This window comes from Peromyscus maniculatus, chromosome 3 (genome assembly GCF_049852395.1).
Source record: "Peromyscus maniculatus bairdii isolate BWxNUB_F1_BW_parent chromosome 3, HU_Pman_BW_mat_3.1, whole genome shotgun sequence".
In the NCBI taxonomy this organism is placed as follows: Eukaryota; Metazoa; Chordata; class Mammalia; order Rodentia; family Cricetidae; genus Peromyscus; species Peromyscus maniculatus.
The window spans coordinates 23,997,316-24,017,404 of record NC_134854.1 but is presented as its reverse complement, the minus strand read 5'-3'; the positions used below and the strand labels follow the sequence as shown (position 1 = coordinate 24,017,404).

General features: G+C 43.5%; 1 protein-coding gene across 1 annotated transcript; it reads right to left on the bottom strand.

The window, feature by feature from the left end:
* Window positions 1-98: 98 nt before the first annotated feature.
* Window positions 99-19,229, bottom strand: Cyp51a1 (cytochrome P450 family 51 subfamily A member 1). Its single transcript, XM_006987172.4, has 10 exons — window positions 18,566-19,229; window positions 16,785-16,883; window positions 14,880-15,056; window positions 12,908-13,034; window positions 11,253-11,427; window positions 9,072-9,191; window positions 8,544-8,739; window positions 4,200-4,295; window positions 3,572-3,740; window positions 99-1,452 (listed from the first exon to the last, which is right to left on the bottom strand). Exons 1-10 carry the CDS (start codon window positions 18,737-18,739, stop codon window positions 1,274-1,276), a joined length of 1,512 nt encoding a protein of 503 aa, XP_006987234.1. The 5' UTR covers window positions 18,740-19,229; the 3' UTR covers window positions 99-1,273.
* Window positions 19,230-20,089: the final 860 nt, after the last annotated feature.

Below are 20,089 nucleotides of genomic sequence, written 5' to 3'. Positions count from 1 at the left end.
CTAATTCATACAAATAGGATGTCATTTTCCAAATTCTCGGATCCTTTGAACTGTACTACTGAAGCACACACTTTAAATCCATGAATAGACTAGTCAAATTTTTCTCATAGAGAATTTTAATGTGAAACCTTTAACAGCAGATTTGGGCCTTCATACAAAGTCTTCAAGCCTCTTAAAACAATAACATACTTTAGAAAAAAAAGTTATTTGGGGAGGGTGTTTCTTGTTTTGTTTTTGTTTTTTTTGTTTTTTTTGTTTTTTTTGTTTTTTTTTTTTGAGACAGTCTTGCTATGTAGTCTAGGTTGTCCTCAAACTCAAAATCCTCCTGCCTCAGCCTCAAGTGCTAGAATTACAGCATCCCACAGGGCAACAGAGTCATCTTGACTCCTAGTACAGATGATGGGCATGTCAGAATTGGGACCATGGTTACAATCTGCTAGGTTCATGCTCCTGAACACAGCACCCACAGAATACAGCCAGTGATACCAGTTCCCATTCCAACCTACAGCCCAGAAGTCACTGGTCTCAAGATACTACCCTTTTAAAAACCTGGTCATTGAAATGTCTTTAGTTTTGTTCTGGAGAGGGTACAGAGAACCTTGAGCAGGTCACAGTCAGACCCCAGAAGGATTCACCAGCGTATGACCATGTGGACGCAGCGGCATGCATAAGCACTCCAGTATCTCTCATCTTCAGGAAATATGGTTATCAGGGTCCGAGGTCTCTGCCATCTCCCTGTAGTGGTGCTTCAGGTTAAAATTTCAAAGGACTCATCACTCCCTCTAACTGGTGTTCACTTTCACCCACAGTTCTAGCAGTGAGCTTATTCTGTACCTTCTCACATCTTTACAGAAGAGGCCCACATATACGAATAACCCATGGCCTTTGCAGCATTTGACTAGGCTTTTAAACTTGCAAAACTAGACTCTCTGAAAGTGGTCTCCCTGGAGCAATGTGTGCTTCTGAAGTTAATACCTGGACACTGTATTCTCTAGCGTCTGCCAACTACCTAGATTCCCCAAAACAATTTCTAACTCAAAAGCTTGGTTTCCATGAAGTCCTATCAAAACACACCCTATCCAAACTATTATAAACTGTTTCAAATGCCATTAGATTTGATAAAATCACTGCGTTAATAAAACATCAAAATCAAACTGGCTTTCCGAATTACACACTCAAAAAACAGTACACAATGAAAGCTGTTTGGTTAGCTTCATTCTCTCTGGAGCTGCAGCTTGCAGTCATGAACCCACACTGGTCCCTGGTTCCTTTTTCATTCTGATCTTCTTTTGTAACGGATTACTGGGTTCTCGGGGGTGTGAATCATTGTTGTGTAATTCACACTGGGAAAATATCCATCGATGAGGTCAAATTCATATAAACGAAGCATAGTAGACCAAATTGTCTTAATTTGAACATATGCAAAATTTTCTCCAATACAACGATGACGTCCTGTTTAAAAATTTAAAAAAAGAAAGTTTTCATCAGAGTAAGTTTTGACAGTCTTGCCTCTCAGCCTAGAGTCACACTTGTTTCAGATGAGCAGGAGAATTGCAACAGTACAGTAAAAGGATGACACCTGGTACGTAAAGTGAGACGACATCATTTGAAAGCCCAGGTAGTTCCAGCGTTAGAAGAAAGTGGGGGTGATTATGATGACATTTTTTGAGATTTAGTATTACTGAGGTCAAACATAATTAAGGTTCTAAACATAAGATGATAATCTAGCTTGGGTCTGTATAGAATATAGGTCCCAAGAGAGCTCTGATGTTAAGTCAGGGTGAACCTGCCAATCAAAATTCCAGATCTCCATTACAGTGGCAATAGAAGGGGATTTAATAAAGCCAAAAATAACATCTGTATACTGAAATCAAAATCTACAAATGCAGAAGCTGAGAAATTACAAAATGCACAGGGAAACGAGGCCAGAGCTACCTTAAACATGGACTACACTAAAGAATTTAAATTGATTTCAAATTTGATCACATGACAAGGTCCAGGAACCAGTGCAGTGTGGTACTAGACAAGGATCAACAAATAGATCAAAGGGATAGAACACAGAGCCCAAAAACAATCTGATGGCTATCTGGTTCTCAGCAAAGGTCCTTGGAGCAAGCCAGGAAAATGCTGGAATATCAAGACATTAAACTGTGGTTGTGAGGAGAATCTAAGAATCACAAAATTCATCCTTTTCTCACATCAAAATAGTTCAAGACAATCCTAGATTATCAGTACTAAAGTCATTAAGGATTAGTAAAGAATGGGAAATCACATTCATGACATGAAGCTGGGCAAAGACAATGGCCATGAATGTTTTAAGTCTGGAGCATTTTGACAGGGCCCAGCATTGTGGTATGTGCCTTTAATCCCAGCAGAGGCAGACTGATCTCCATAAATTAGAAGCCAACCTGATCTACAGATTGAGTTCCAGGCCATCAAAAGGTACATAGTAAGACCCTGTCTCAAAAATACAAAACAAAACAAACAGAAAGAAAGAAAAGAAAAGATTGGGGCATCTTTGTTGTAAATATTTTTTGCTAAAGAAAAAACAAAATTGGACAAAGCTTATCATCATGCTTGCATAGCCCATTCAGCATTTATTTGTGGGAGCCACATTTAAGGGAGCCACTGACATTGGTCTGTATTCAAGAAGTCTGTCTTAAAGTAAAAAGTTAAAAACTGAATAGCCACAGACCAGAAGTATCCTAACTGAATCAACAAAAGAACTGATAAATTCTGATGATTTACAACGTTGACATAAACAATGTTTATAAACAGATAAATAACAAGGAAAGACAGAGCAGTGGCTGGAGTGAGACGCAGCCACAAGCCAAGGATTGCCAGTGACTTCTAGAACTGGGAAGAGGCAAGAAGCCTTCAAACCCTTCAGAGAGTACGGCCTGCCAACACACTGATTTCAGACAACTGCAAGGGGACAGACAATCTTGTTTTTAGATACCTAGGTTATGTTGGGTATAGACACTCTAAAATACTAACATGGGGGTGAAGAAAAGCCAAGACCGTGATTAGGACCATCCACTGACAGGATATTAAAAGGATTGAATAATTTAAGCTGCCCAGAAATGGACGATATTGCCACATAAGGTACAGGAGCAGCCCCGTCCACGAAAGCAGTGGGAAGTCACCAGTTTAGTGATGCTGCCTCTCTTGTTACAGAATCTGAACTGCTGAGCTAACAGCCCTTTCCATTATTAATCTACAATCCTTTGGATCTTCTGTTAAGTGCATTTACTAAATGATGATCTGAAGTTCAATGTCTTCATATGTTTGGAACTATTAAAAGGACGTAGGTCAGAGAGCCTAAGATTTACCCTTAGCCTTACGAAATATTCCATTTTACAAAGATCCCATTCCCAATGGCATATTCCTTTGAGAAAAAAAGATTTTTCCCTCCTCCTCCTCCTCCTCCTCCTCCTCTCTTCTCTCTGTCTCTGTGTCTCCTCTCTCTCCCTCTCTTTTTGGGAACTGAATTTCAGGTTGGTTGACTGAAGAAGGACAGATACGGTAAAGAGGCAAACACTTCAACCTAACATGTAAGCAGTCATCTCACCAGCTCCAAATGGCACATAGGCAAACTTCTCTCCTGATGCTGGGTTATCCTGTAAGTAGCGGTCAGGATTAAAATCCAAGCGTTGGACCCAGGAGTCCTTCAGTCTTTGATTGACAGTAGGAGAAACACACACCTGATGTCCTGGAGGAATGGTGTACCCTGCCACAGTCTACAAAGGAGAAAGAGTACATTTCATTAGAGAATGTTTCAACATGGTACCAAACAGGGTCAATGTCAACTATACACACATTTAAAAACTGTCTAGATGATAAACCAACTAAAGTTATCTTCAAGTGGTTTACAAATGGACCAATACTAAACTACAAGTATATATACAAACGCAGCCCAAGGCAGAATAGATTCAAAAACTTCATAATCTGACCTATATAATTCATACAATTTAAATATATATATATTATATTTAAAGCCAACAAAGAAGTGTACCTCGAACATTTAAAAACTGCAATTGTTAAATGAAAATGAAAAACAAAATTAGAACAGCATGTTCACTCCCTGTAATTATGTACCAATTTTCATAGGTTTACAGTAACGACAGTTTTTACTTTTATAACTTGAAATATTCTCTCTGTAACTGGGTCCTAGGCGGGGAAACCTAGCCAAGACTTACCTGAGGGGTCCTGGCCATTCTCATCATGGTCATTATAGGAGGTCTCAGTCTTAACGTTTCTTTTATGCATCGATCAAGTAAATTCAGATCCTTCAGCTTAAAAAAAAAAGATCAAGGATCATTTCTGGGTTCCCCCAACAAATCTCCACCATCCCTCCAGAGTAGGAGGGAATTATTTTAACTTCCCCGTCGGCGTGAGAGTGAAAGAGGAAGGGTACCTGGGTCGTGATGGCCGACGGCCACTCACAGTTTAACACTCAGTCAGTGGGAAAAGGACGGGGCCAACTGTATGGTTAAGGACAAATAAAATTCACTCTGAAAAACTGAGGTCGTCAAAAATCACTGTCAACTTTTTCAAAACTCTGACAAGTTAGACAAAGGCGTGTAACAATCTACCACAAGTGCCGTATCTTGGTGAGAAAAGCAAGCTTTGGTATGTAACTTACACGACCGCAGATCAAGGGGAGCCTTGGAGAGCAAAGCATGGCAGCCAGAGCCCCACTGCTCCAGAGAGGGCACACCAAATACGCCAAGAACAGCCAGATAGAGTGGCACTTCCCTCCCACATTCAGGAGCAGAAGCAGCCTGGGCTACATTAAGAGTGTGTATCAAAAAACCAAAAACAACATCAAAAATATCCAGCAGACATTGTTTAACAATTGTTTAAACAAACAAATTGTTTAAACAAACCTGAGGCGCTGATACCCTTAAGAGAGAAAACAAGACGCTTTAAAAGAAAACACCTGGGAAAGAACATGAGCCGTCTACAGGAGACTCTGAACACACTCACTGTACCTGGGAAAGAACATGAGCCGTCTACAGGAGACTCTGAACACACTCACTGTACCTGGGAAAGAACATGAGCCGTCTACAGGAGACTGACCACACGCACTATACGGGAGAGCTACAACATGCAGCATAGGCATGACAGAGATCCAATCTCCCTCCTGTGTGACCAACACACGCAGCAAGTGAAGGCTGAGGCAGAGCTGTAACCACTTGCAGGACTGTTGATAACATGCTCTGAACATGCAAAGCTCCTCAGCAAAAGCTAAGAGTTGGGACAGTTTAAGAAATCTCTAATGGATACGCCCAGGAATAGCAGCATCTTTAATCCCAGAGGCAGGCAGACATCTGGGAGTTCAAAGCCAGGCTGGTCTACACAATGAATTCCAGGCCAGCCAGAAAGACATAGTGAGATGATGTCTCAAAAAAAAAAAAAAATTAAGAAATCTCTAATCATTATGTGTCCACAAAAATAAATAGCAGAGTTCAGCGAATACAGATGCATACAGACTTCCTATACTCCTGTTCATCTGTTTATGAAAGTCACTGAACACACGAAGAGCAGACACACTCACAAACACCGCAGAAGTAATAAACCTCGGGGGAGGGGTCTCCCTTCCAGAGTCGCTGCTGCTTTTCAATGTAGTGAGTTCAACAAAAATATTAGAAACTTCCCAAAAAAATTAAAAACTAGAGCTCATACATACCACAAATGGAAGATTAATGTGAAATGTCCCCAAATTAGATTTTTTTTTTTAAACTAAAGCAACTAGCCTCTTGGAGTACTCAAATGTACTAACGGAAGAGAAATCCACAATGGCTCGGCGGTGAGAGGCCACTTGAGGCACGCAGGACATGTCCCTCCTCCCTGCCGGCCAACTCTCTGTCGACCCTTCCTCTCCCTCCTACCAACTCAGCAGCTGCCAAGTGACCTCAGGGACCAGGCCTGCAGCCCCAGCCTGCAGAAGGACATGGGCGGCCATGACCACAGCCTCCAATAAGGAAAGACCTGGAACTCACTAGATGAATTTAAATCGCCTACTATAAAGACCTTCAAAGAACAAAAAGAAAATTAGGCCTAAAGAATTAAAGTATGAGCCAGGCGGTGGTGGCGCACGCCTTTAACCCCAGCACTTGGGAGGCAGAGGCAGGCGGATCTCTGTGAGTTCGAGGCCAACCTGGGCTACCAAGTGAGTTCCCGGAAAGGCACAAAGCTACACAGAGAAACCCTGTCTCGAAAAACCAAAAAAAAAAAAAAAAAAAAAAAAAAGAATTAAAGTATGAAACAATATGACAATATCTTACCAAATAAAGAATGATATATTATTTTAAAAATATAGAAATTCTGAAACTGGAAGATATAATACAATTTCCACTAGAGTAGGTCAATAGCAGATTTGAACTGCCATGAGAATGGACGTAAAAAGAACACGGAAGGGCTGGCAGGATGGCTCAGCAGGAAAAGGCACTGGCCGCCAAGCTTGATGACCTGAGTTCAATCCCTGGAACCCAGAGTGGAGAGAACCAGCTGTTCCCTGCTGTTCTCTGACCACCACCTGTGTACCAGGTCACATGCACACGTACCACATACAATAAATAAAAAACAAAGCGCTAAAGAATAGGCTTAACAAAAAGGTGTAAATCTTTTCACTGAAAAGTAAAAAAAATAAAAATGTTGGAAGAAATTAAAAGACCAAAAAGAACGAAAAGCTATGCCATGATGCCATGTTCATGGGGGTATGTCTAAAAACTAATAGTGTTAGGATGGCAATATTCCCAAGCTAATACACACACGCAGTGCAATCCATCACAAGTTCACAGAGACGGACAAGCTGACTCTAAAATTCTTATAAAAACCGAAGAAACTAGGAATCTCTATCAGTTGGGAAGGATGAGAGCCACACTCTGAAATTCAAAACTTGCAGAAGTAAACATAGAGCTAAAACATAAGCTAGACATCGGCTTGACAGGACGGGATCGAAGTTCAGAAATAATGCCTTAAATTGATGGCCGAAATAGCTTTGACAAGCTCACTCAGCGGGACAACAGTCTGCAACAAACAGAGCTGGTACAAAGGGATTCCACATTCAAAACAGGCACAGTGGCCCTCGCAGCACATCATATTCACATTTAATTCAAGACAGTCAAAGACCCAAAAGTAGGAGGAAACTAAGAAGAAAGCAGGGGTAAGTCTTCACACCTTCTGAAAACACACACAAATGTTCCGACACTGGAAGGCAGCCTATACTATAAAGGGATAGCATCTGAACAGACATTCTTCTAAGAAAACATCACACAATACTCATCTTAGCCATCAGGGAAAAGCCACTCAGCTCAAAAGACCACTTCACATACATGATAGCCAGGACAGATAACAAGCACGTATGAACATCAGAACACATGTCAATACTGTGGAAGAGGTTAAAAATGGAGCAAACGTTTGGAAAACATCACACACGTAGTTGCTGTATGACCCAGCAATCCCACTCCTAAGTATGTGCCTCACAAAGTGGAGGTAATCCAAATGTCTAAAAAGTGGACAAAGGAATAAGTAACATCAATATGTGCACATTATAGAATATTATGGAGACAAAGATTAAAATACTGACACACGCTTCAACATGGAGGGACCTTAACCCTGTTATGGTTTGGATGTTATTGAATATGTTCACCAGCCACTAGCACTCAGGAAGCCCAATTCAGGGATCTCTTGAGTTTGAGGCCAGCCTTGTCTATATAGCAAGTTCTAAGCCAGCCAAGACCTACCCCATGAAACTGTCTCTCAAAAAAAAGGGTTCCCCAAAGGTTCATATGGTGATGGCAAGAAGTAGCAGGACCTTTTTAAGAGACTAATAATGGGTGGTCATTAGCGATATGACCCTCTGAAGGGGTTAAGGTCAATTGGTAGAGAAGGGAGTTAACTCTTAAGAGGTAGCTGGCATATTACCAGTCAAAGACGACACAATAAAACTATAGATATAGTCTCTATTATATATGTTTATATGTGATTATGCTTAGCAAACAAAATTGAAAAACATACATACACATATATGGATTTATCCCAGGAATGTAAGAATATCTGTATGGAACATACCTTTTTAATAAAGTGTCAAAACAAAATATAACAGGAAAAGGATAAGAACAGGGTATGCTTCAGAAGTGGCTGCCCAGCTATACAGTGAGAGAGACGTCTCCCGCCTTCTGCCCAGCAAGCTGGGTGGAGTGCCTATCAGTTTCTAGTCCCCTTTACTACCATTACCATTTGAGGAAATTTCTGCCCAAACACAGCCACAGAATTCCATGTGATCCGAGGCTCCTCCACTTCATTAAAACCCACAACACACATATGATACACTCCAGGCACGGAGGCCAGCCATTAAAGCCAGGCACCAAAGCAACAGGGCAAAGCATTTGAAAGTCTCAGTACAGACCCACCTGAGAAGCTTAAAGAAGCAATAGCTCGGCTCGCTCTCTTACTAGGGTTGTAGAAAGGTTTCTAAAAGCCTATCAGTTGAAGCCATAGTAAACAGAAAGCCTCAGCCCGCACTGGAAACAAACCTGCTCATAAGTCAAGGGCGGCAGGTCGTCGCCACACACAGCTTTCTGTTCTAAGTAGCACTTTTCTTGAAGCTGTTTGTCTCTGGCCAAAAAGAAGCCCATCCAGGCACTGGTGGTGGAGGAGGTGTGCTGCCCGGCCAGCAGCAGTCCGATGAGCATCCCCGCTACCTCGTCATCTGTCAGAGGGTGCCCGTCCCTGGGGATGAACCACACACTTAACATGGGGCAGACAGTTAAGACTAATACAGTTGCCATACATAATCGACTCTTTCTTTACCTGCTACCAGTCAGTGTCCCGGTTCCCCTCCCAGTAGAGACCAACCAGGAGAAAGCATGATATGGTGTACAAAAGGCTTCCTTCCAGTTTATTCCAGCTGCTGGCGTTGCATTAAGGCATGAGGGGCCAGTGCTTTATGTCTCAACAATTTCCAAGTGCCAATTTATTGTTCCGCTGCATTTACTTTAACTGGAAATACCATCAATCTACATTTTCATGTAGAACTTCTTGTATGATCTGACAGTTCTTACTTGTATGTGGAGTCTAGTAACGTTTGGAGAATGTCATCGACCTTTTCTTCTGACTGTCTGCGTTTCTTGATGACCTTATAGAAGATATTCTTGATCTCTCGATGGGCTCTGTCCCTGCGTCTACAATTTAAAATCAGAATATTTTCAATCGAGTAACATTTCATAGGCTCACATTCAAAACCAACACCAAACGTAAAGCAACATTAACTTTACTGACTGAAGTAAGTGACAGAAACTCAGAACCAGAAAAGAAAGAGTCAGGAACTCCCACTGCCGGGCATATGACAGTCCTTAGGGCGAGGACAGTCCTACACAGCTCAGACTGCTAACACACTACCTCCATAAATAAGCATGGCATTCCCCTACAAGCATTTTCCAGTTCAACATAATACACATCTAAATTAACATAACATTCTAATTTTTCCAAATCAATCCTCGAAACTACCAAGTCACACTGGCTCTTGCATAGGGTTTTAGTCTACTACTTTCTATAGCTGTATAATTTTTTTTTTTTTTTTTTTTTTTTTTTTTGGTTTTTCAAGACAGGGTTTCTCTGCGTAGTTTTGCGCCTTTCCTGGAGCTCACTTGGTAGCCCAGGCTGGCCTCGAACTCACGGCGATCCGCCTGGCTCTGCCTCCCGAGTGCTGGGATTAAAGGCGTGCGCCACCACCGCCCGGCTAAGCTGTATAATTTTTGCAGGGAGAAAAATCCTTGAAGGTTCAAAACAAAACTCCAACTCCCAAAACATTTCCTTTGATCAACGTGTTCACTGTGTAACAGGAACTGGGAGGCTCAGGCCTTTGTCTCCAATAGCAAGTCCACACAATCATAGCTAGTGAGCAACAGCTAGACTAAAACCAAGCGATCTTGAGGCTGAGAAGACGGCTCAGTAGTTCAGAGCCCTTACCCAGACTGGGAGTTGAATTCCCAGAAACCACACCTGACAGGTCAGCCTGTAACTCCAGCCTTATAGGCTGTTTGAGCTGCTAGGTAATGTCTCTAGCCTCTGTGAACACCAGCACTCACATGTGTGCATGCATACACAGAGAGACAGAGACACACAGAGAGAGAGACAGAGAGACAGAGAGACAGAGAGAGGCAAGAGACTTAAAAAAACAATCTATTTTTAAAAAGCAATACTGACTCCTAAAAGCGCATCGTGCTCTCTAACGAAAACCGCCCTATTCATGTAAAGGGCTACTGTGGAAGACAACTGAGAGAACACACACAGAAAGGAAGGCTCCGTTTCAAGCCTCACAATGTGAGTGGAAGAGAAGATAGGAGCAGAGTGTAAAGCTTGTTTAAGTAAGGGAATAGTGATGGTATGACTTTGGGTAGAACATGTGTTTAGTATGCCCAAGGCTCTAGTAACCAAAGATAAAAAGAACATGGAATAATTTCATGAAATCAGTTGGTTTGAGCAAACAGGAAAGGCCAGGCTATACCATGAGGCTCTTCCCGAATCCTGACTGAGCCAGGGAATGGAGTGGGCAGAGACAAGAGGACGCTCGCGTATGGGCAACTATGGGTGAGAAGCAGTACAGGGCACGCCACCTAAACACCAGAGGCATTTCTTTTCTTTTCTTTTCTAGCTACAAAGCTCCTCATAAACGCTGACTCCCAGGGAGCCTCTCTGGGCTGCCCTTGCACTGTAATAGCCTTTGTTTGGCAGCAAAAAGGAGCAGATGTCAAAGGAACAAAGCTAAGAGTTGAATTCCCAACTCACGTAAACAGAAATGACCCAGCAAGGGAGGGAAAGCCGGCAGCTGGCAGGGCCTGAGCGCCACCAAGTCCTCAAGGCCACATTTCTTCACATCAGAGACCGTCCCTGTCCTTAAGGAGACTACAGCACAGGCAAGAGACAAACATTCCAAAGAAAGGTCACAAGAGAAGTACCGGAACAGCCACCGGAGACTTTCCACAAGTCCCTTTAAAAAGCTGCGCTCTAGGAACAGCTTAGAAACTTCTTGGAGTACAAAGACGACATTAGGTAAGCAAAACATTACAATAGACAACAAACTACCTTATCAATAAAATAAAACTACTTTAAACAAGCTCACTATGTAAACTGTCTTGAATTCTTATAAAATGGAGGCTCCTAATCAGCCTAAATTAGAAAGCACACAAACAGTACGGTAACTGTGGAAAGCCAGCCACGTGCAAAGTGGTCCTTATCCATACCTGAAACTGGGCAGAGGCAGCCAGCCCGGCAACAGCCAGGCAGCATGGCTAAAACCTCCATCCAAATCCGCATACAGTTGGGCCACCTTTTCATTGAGTTGGCTTCTGATTTCCTTTCCATGTAAACAGTGGCTAGCTGTTAAAATGATGAGCTCAGAAAGTGCTTCAAACACATCTAAGGGGAAGACAAGATCATTCTCATTACAATTTTCAAAAATCTTTTAAAATATTTTCTTAAACATATAGAGAAATTGTGAAGAAAAATTGGGAATATATATAAATATAAATATATACATATATAAGTATATACTATATATAAATAAGTATATATAAGTATATATATACATATATAAGTATATAATATATATATATATATATTAATTTTAAAACTCAAAATCAAGCACAATCCTATTCATGCCTCCAAAAGTCTCCAGACAGCTATGTAGCTATGCAGAACTCTGGAGGCAACAAATCATTGAGCTCACTGCCCCTCTGGCCAGCCAAACTCAATGCCACAAAGCACCTCTACACTTTACTTATAAAGTCTTCATCTTGAAGAGATAAGATGACTATTAAAAATAAAGCAGTAATCTGACTTCCAGGTGTGAATAACATCATAAAGGTTACTCAATGCATATGAGGACAATAATGAGGACATTCCCAAGAAACGGGAGTCCCCAAACCAAAGGTGGCACTTTTTCTGGGCCAGATGAGGATAAGGCATAAACGCAGACGTCTCGGCTCTATGTACTAGAAAACTATACTCACCATTATGCAGCCCAGCACTGGAGACAAGCATCCGGAAAGCCCACAGGATGGCCCTTGAAAGTCACGAGACTCATCTAACTCTCTTCTTTGGCTCTACTTCTATCAAATGAACTTCCAGTTAACATCTGGCTTTCCAGTTAGACTTGCCAAAAAGGAGATCAGAAAACACGCTGGTCCCCTTGGGGCTCTAACGACATGCCTCGTGCTTTTCCTTTCAAAGTTTGTTTTAGACTTTGGGGTTTTGACATGGCCTGTGCTATGCAGCACAGGCTGTCCTCAAACTTGCCATCTTCTGCCTCTACTTCCCAAGTGCTAGGATTCCAAACATGTGCCACAATTGCTTGTCATAAGTGAGGTCATGCCTGTAGCCCCAGCATTCAGGAGGCAGAAGCACGAAGATCCCTAGTTTGAAGCCGACCTGGACTACACAGCAAGGCCCTTCACAAAGAAACCAACAACAGGCATTCTAACGCACACATCAGTGCCTCTGCGACTAGAAATTACATCACAGCAGCTTCAGGTGTAGGAGAAATAAAGTTACAAGTTATGTGGCCCGCATACAGTTGGGCCACCTTTTCATTGAGTTGGCTTCTTATTTCCTTTCCATGTAAACAGTGGCTAGCTATTACACCTTTTACACCCAGCGTCAGGAGGTGGTGACGTGCGGCCTCGCGTCCCACTGGCCATGAGCAGATATTGCTCCTGGCGTAGGTACGCCCACCGGCCCTCAGAAGACAACACTTAGAAGTGTGCTATGAAGGCCGTGTTTGGAATCACAACTGCAGTCATCCACACACCCCTCCCTTAGATACGCAGCAGTTCATGCCGTTCTTTGTTCTGGACATACACAGAAAGAGAAAAGAATAGGATAGATGTAATGATCTTACTTCTTTCTCCACTTTCTCCCCAACTCTGAAAGTATTCCTTTGTTTCTTTTTCAATTATAGAAACATACTGCTTGAAGTGGGCTATGTTAAGACCGCTTTTTAACAATTTCTTCTGTTCCAAAAAAACCTTCAAAAAAAAAAAGAATTAAGGGTCTACAACATTAAAATACATTTTTTTATTTTATTCTAATATACATCAGGTTATTCTAACTACGTAACAAAGAAAACATTCTTAAATTTGAAAGTAAAAACAATAACAGGATTTCTAAAAACTAAACCATATATGGAAACGAGATCATCTATGCCACATATTGAGATAACACATTAAAAAAAGCGGGGGGGTCCTCTCCTCAGGTCCTAGAAAATGTATATCAGTAACCTATCTCTCCCCTTTTAATATCCCAGCCCTCTTTACTCAGGGACCCACTTTCCTATCCTGGTTATCTTCTAATCCTCCAAACCAATGCAGTCAAGACACTCTCCCAAGTGTCCATATACTTGACTATTATTTTATCCTCTTTCACATAGGTTCTCATTGTAGTTCCAGATATCATTCATCACTGACACTATCTTCCAGAAGTTTAGAACAGCCAGAATAAAATAACTTTGCTAAAATAACTAGTAGCCCTTTGAGACATTTAAATTTTAAAAACTCTAATAAAACATGTTTAAAATAATGAAGAGATAAATCTGAACAAAATTTTTTTGGAAGCCAATGCTTTTGAACAAAAGGAGAGACATTCTTCACACTACTCCCAACCCCAGAAACATTAATATTGACTCTTAACTGCCATACTCATGTGGGCTAGTCTGGTATGGCCCTAGCCAAAGTTCACCAGGCACCTGAGTCTGTTACCTAATTATGATTTACTCATAACACTTCAATATTATGTTAATTTGGGAGCAGGTATACATATAAAAAATATTCCATACCCAAAGTAGACACATTAAAAGAGATTTTTTTTCTTTTTAAGACTAGGTCTCACACTATAGTTCATGTTGGGCTTCCTGCATCAACCTCCCAAACGCTGGGATTACAGGTATGAGCCGCCACAGTTGGCATAAGAAGAGTTCTGGCCGGGCAGTGGTGGCGCACGCCTTTAATCCCAGCACTCGGGAGGCAGAGCCAGGCGGATCTCTGTGAGTTCGAGGCCAGCCTGGTCTACCAACTGAGTCCCAGGAAAGGCGCAAAGCTACACAGAGAAACCCTGTCTCGAAAAACCAAAAAAAAAAAAAAGAAGAGTTCTGAAGTCAACAATTTCCAACTCAAAGCTCTTGGGCTAGAATACCAAGTGGTGGTAAATAAGAAGTCCTTTTGATGAAATAGTGATAGTTTCTTGTTCCTCTCTCAAGTCAAAACCCAGGATGCGGACTGGAGAGATGGCTCAGAGGTTAAGAGCACTGACTGCTCTTCCAGAGGTCCTGAGTTCAATTCCCAGCAACCACATGGTGGCTCACAACCATCTGTAATGAGATCTGGCGCCCTCTTCTGTATACATAATAAATAAATAAATCTTTAAAAAGCCGGGCGGTGGTGGCGCACGCCTTTAATTCCAGCACTCGGGAGGCAGAGCCAGGTGGATCTCTGTGAGTTCGAGGCCAGCCTGGGCTACCAAGTGAGTCCCAGGAAAGGCGCAAAGCTACACAGAGAAACCCTGTCTCGAAAAACCAAAAAAAAAAAAAAAAAAAAAAAAAAAAAAAAAAAACCCAGGATGCTAAATTATTATTGACTCCATTTCTTTGTACAGGAAAACCATTTAAAAATTTGTTTGGCCTTGCCAACAAACATAAAACAAAACACCCATTCCTTAAACAGCTCCCCATGGTTTCCTTTTAAATATCACAAAATTTCAGATTCCTTGAGCCAAGGAATAAATTAGTCCTGCCCTACAAGTGTGTGACATTTTACATGACTAGCTGTAACTGCTCGACTGTAGATTTGTCTTTTCTCCAGGACTGGCGTGTCACCTACTGCATTGGGCACATCGTACGCCACTCCCTTCCCAAACACGGGCGTGGTCAGTCGGCTGTAGACATCCTCCGCATTCAGATCTTCATTTTTACTATTGAAGAGCAGCGCAGCGGCGTCACTCCCCAGAAGGTAAGTGAAGGTCTTGCCCACCATGGTGAAGCTAAATACAGGTCCATACTGAAAGAGAAAGGTGATGTCACATCCCTTACATCACAGACTAAGGAAAGTACCAAATACTCACAAACCTTTAAACCAGTTTTCATCTGGCCATATTACATCTCCTGTCTTCATCACAAAAGCAGTATAAATATGATTTATTCTTCAGTTTATCCTGAAAATATTTTCTACCATGCAAAACATCAAACCTCTAATGCACTCTGTGAATCATCAGATGCCACGGTGTTAGCTCGGCTAGCTGCTTTTCGTTATTGGATAGATAAGTAATATGCTAGTTTTTAATGATCATTTTGTTTTATGCTGACTATATAGAATTCTTTACTCGACATTTATAAGAATATTGTTTTTTCCCTTTTGTTGAAAACTAATTTACTGGGGCTGACGAGGTGGCTTGTGGGTAAAGTCACTTGCCATCAAGCCTAATGACCTGAGTTTGATCTCCAGAACCGAATCGAATGACGTCAAAGAATCATTCCAAAGGGACCTGCACAAGTAACTCAGGAAAAGTGTGGTGTAAGAACAGAGTGCACGGGACCAGGGAGCTGGCTCTATGTGCTGCTCTCGCAGAGGACCCGAGTTCAGTTCCCAGCACCCACAGGGAGCAGCTGCAGCCGAAGCTCTAGGGGATCTAATGCCCTCTTCTGGCCTTGGCATTTAGGTGCACACACTATCGGAGACACAAAGGCTTACACACAACTAAAACTGAATCTTAAAAGAAAAGTGTTGGGAATACACTTTGGATGCAGGAGGGACACACAAGCCCCGACCTCTAGCTGAGAGCTCCTGACAATGCATGGCTGCTGGGGGCAGTCAACTTTTTAAGGTGTGGCCCCAAGTAGGCTGACCATGCTCCAATGGATGGCTCCATACCCATGCACATATAGACAGCACTAACTGGACTGAGTGTGTTATTTTTCTTAAAAAAACAACAAAGTTGAGAGGGAGACATGGGGGAAGGATCAAGGGGCAATTGGAAAAGGGAAATGGGAGTAAATATGATTGAAATACATTGTATACATTTATGAAATTCTCAAAGAGTATTTTAAATTACATTAAAACAAAGAATAGAGTCCACTTAAATAGTTAATACTGGGAAGTGAAATAATTAACAAGAAGTCTAAAGCAGGACTTTGGAACAAATGGCTGATCTGGGGGAAGCTCTGCTTACATAGAAAAGAAGCAGGCCTTGAGTGTTCACATCATCCAAGTGGAGAGAGAAAACCCACAAGACGAACAGAACAATCGACAAGAGCTAGGAAATTCCAAAGACATATGATCAAGAAATGTGGATGTTTCCGGGCAGTAGTGGTGCACACCTTTAATCCCAGCACTTGGGAAGCAGAGCCAGGTGGATCTCTGTGAGTTCAAGGCCAGCCTGGTCTACAGATTGAGATCCAGGACAGGGACCAAAACTACACAGAGAAACCCTGTCTCGAAAAACCAAAAAAGAAACGTGGGTGTCAACATTGGCTATAATTAGTGAAAATAAAATTTAAGACTTTTTTAAAACATAATTGTTAGAACTACAGGTTTCCTTGAATCTCAGAGACAATCCCAAGACAAATACTCTGAGAAGTTAATAGGGTCAGCAAGGCCTTTTTATCTCTTAAACCAGAGATGTTTTCAATAACGCCAATAAACAGGGAGGATACACTATTTTTTTTTTAAATCTATTTACAGAAAAACACTTCTCTAGGTTCTCCACCTCCGGCTATTTAAAACACTTACCTTCTCATATGCGTTTTCCAGGAACTCAATTGGACTTTTCCCAAATGCTATTGCGTGACCAAGGAATGGAACTGGAGAGAAAATGTACGGCGGACTTTTCTGCAAAAGAAAATGAAAAATTTAGTTTTCATTTCATTAAAAGAGTTTCATTAGAGAGCCAGCTTGAGATTAATGTTTTAAAAAAAGTATATTTAGAGAAAGTATAGTCAAAAGGAATTCAAAATAGAAATGACTAGGCAGAAAGTCACTTCAATTTTAAATACTGGTAACTAACAAAAAAATATCCAATGTTATTGAGGCTTCAGGCAACTTTGTAGCCATTAGTGGAGCACGCAAAGATGATAGAGTTGACACAGGTCTCTGGTCTCTGACGTCTGCTAGCACTCCCTTCATCCCAGAGTCTAGCTTGACTTTTTCTGGAACAGAAAAAGCCAAATAGTTACCTACAGAAAAGAAAATGTTTCTCACATTTTCAAGGAAAAGGAAGTTTGCCATGCTTCTCTGACTGCAAATAGCTAGATCCACCGATACTAGAGAGAATGAACCCTCTCCAGCAGGAATTCTGTAGCACTAGTCTTAAAGGGGCTTTAGATGCCACAAAATGAGATCTGCAGGTTGCAAGGCTCTGTGAGGGGGAAAACCTGCAACTATGAACATGGATGATGTTCCTCTAATTTTTGGTGGTCTCAAAACACCAAAACCTCGCCACACTTAGAATAAGGTAATTTGTCTTTCCAGTGACAAATAAAATCTCCTCAAAGTAGTGTAGAAGCTGGGTGTGTAATGCACACTTGTAAACTCACAACCCAAGGGGTGAGAGCTGGAAGAGGAGCCAAGGTGAGCCTTGGCTCCATACCAAGTTCCACCACCACCCTAGACTACAATAAGACCCCGTCTCAAAAAAAAAAAAAAAAAAAACAGAAAAGAAAAGAAATACTCTTAAAATTGAATATCTAATACAAGAAAGAAATAGTAACTGCCTAGAGCTTGCTTGGGTTCAAACAAAATTATTTTTAAAAGCAACTTGGTTGGAACCAATTGCTGGGTACAGTGCAGTTTTTACATTCCAGTTTCCAAAGGGAATTTTTACATTGTCAGCTTCAAAGGGTGGTTTCCAAAGCTACCGAATGTTGATTAAAAGGGTATTCATCAAATACATTTGGAAGACTTGAAGCTAGTGGTTTGCTGTAGGGCTATGCTAGATTAACTTAACAGTATCACAGGAAAGCCACACTCTCCTGAGTCACTTACGAACTGGTTGCAATCTCCCTGACACTGTTATTAATCGCCATTACGTCTAATAGTTCACAGGATACTAAACACACAAGGCAATATCGACAGTGACGGCCACTAGGGCCGCAGCTGCCCATTACCCGCCATCAAGACCCTCACAAAAAGCCTAAACACCTCGACGGGAAAAGGCAAAACCAGTACAGAGCTCAGCACTTACAGCCACAGGTAAGGCCATCAGACCAGCCACCTCCATCCAGGCCACCCAGTCTGCTCATCCATCACCAGTCTAACTACAAACGCTGCAAAGCACGATCCTAGCCAGATGATCAAAGCCACTGCCACCGCAGAAACCGCGACGGCCAGCACAGCCCCGACCGAATTCGGATTCCAGCGATGGGGCCAGCGTGACCACCGCCAACAGCAAAGATCGGGATCGCCTGCAGCACTGTAGCCACCACCCGGGTCCCCAGCGCTCCCTCCACCGCAAGCGCCCCCGAGCCCACTCGCTTGGCCCGTGCACAGACCGAGGACCCCCGGGATGCACGTACCGCACCGGCGGGCAGCTGGACCGTGTAGCTTACTGCGAGGCGGAACAGGTAGACCAGGCTGAGGATGAAGGCGCAAGCGATGAGCAGCGTGGAGAGCAGGTTGCCTCCTGTCACCTGCTCCATCGCCTGGCCCAGCACCCAGCCGCCCGACTGCAGCAAGCCCAGCAACACCATCCCGGCCGCCGCTCCGCTCCGCCTAACCAACTGGAGGCCGAGGTCGCCGCCGCCGCCCCTTCCCCCGAAAAGATGGAACAGGAGAAGCCGGCAGGTGGGCGTCGGGAGGCGGCCTCGGCCTCGGGGTCTCTACAGGCCCGGGCACCTCCCACACCCACAGCCCGCCGCGCGCCACCTGCACGTCACAGACGGGGCGGGGCCTCCTGTGACCACGCCCCCGGCTGGGTACCGGGATCCCTGCGCCGAGGACGGGGCACCGACAAAGTGGCCTTTGCCCGTGGCACTGGGGCACGGGGAAGAAAGTGATCGCTGCAGACACGACCACGCCCTGAGAGCCGCGGGCCGCGAGGGCCCACGTGTCCGAGGAGCTCGGCGCCGGGGGCCGGCACGCGAGGGCGTGGCGGAGGGATCTGGGAGTAGCGTGGTGGCGGGCGGAGGGGAAGCGCTCTGTGATTGCACCGCGCGCCGCTGAGGTGATCTCGGCCTATGTGGCGTCAGCGGGACAAGTGGTCCGGGGACCGCCCACTCCGTGTGGCGCGGGCCGCTGCACCTATCCCGCGGGGGCGTCGCCTCCCAGGCCTGCGGTCAGACCGGCCCTTCGTTAGCCCTGCGATCAGAGCTGTGCAAAAACGCTGTCCTGCCTGTGCAGACTGCAGAGTGAGACCATCGGGTCACCCCTACAGCCCCGTTATAACCTGACAGGTTCTTCGTGTCGACCCACAGAGTTAACAAGAGATAGTTGTGTGGTGTGCTGTTGCACCAAAACAAGCCTTCAAAAATAAATCGTAACTGAGACTTGGCCAAGATCCTGGAGTTCGGCTGAAGAGAGGGAGAAAGGGTTGTAAGGGCAAGGGGGTCAGAATCATGATGGGAGAAACCACAGAAATCGCTGACCCAAGCTGGTGGGAGCCCATGGACCCTGGACTGACAGCTGGGGAGCCTGCACGGGACGAACTAGGCCCTCTGAATGTGGGTGACAGTTGCGTGGCTTGATGTGTTTGTGGGTCCCCTGACAGTGGGACCAGGACTTATACCGGGTACACGAACTGGCTTTTTAGACCCCCATTCCCAATGGGGCGATACCTCGATGCAGGGGGAGGGGCAAGGTCCATCCCAACATGGTATGTCAGCCTGTGTTGACTACCCAGGGGAGGCCTTACCCTCTATAAGGAGGGGATGAGGGTGGGATGAGGGTAGGTGGGGGGAGCGGGAGAAGAGCAGGGAGGGGGAATAGGGGTTGCTATGTAAAAGGGAAGAAAATAGTTGTAATTTTATATAAAAAAATAAAGTTAATGTGATGTTAGACATAACCCATATTCCTAATAAATTAAGTATATTTAAAAGAAAGAA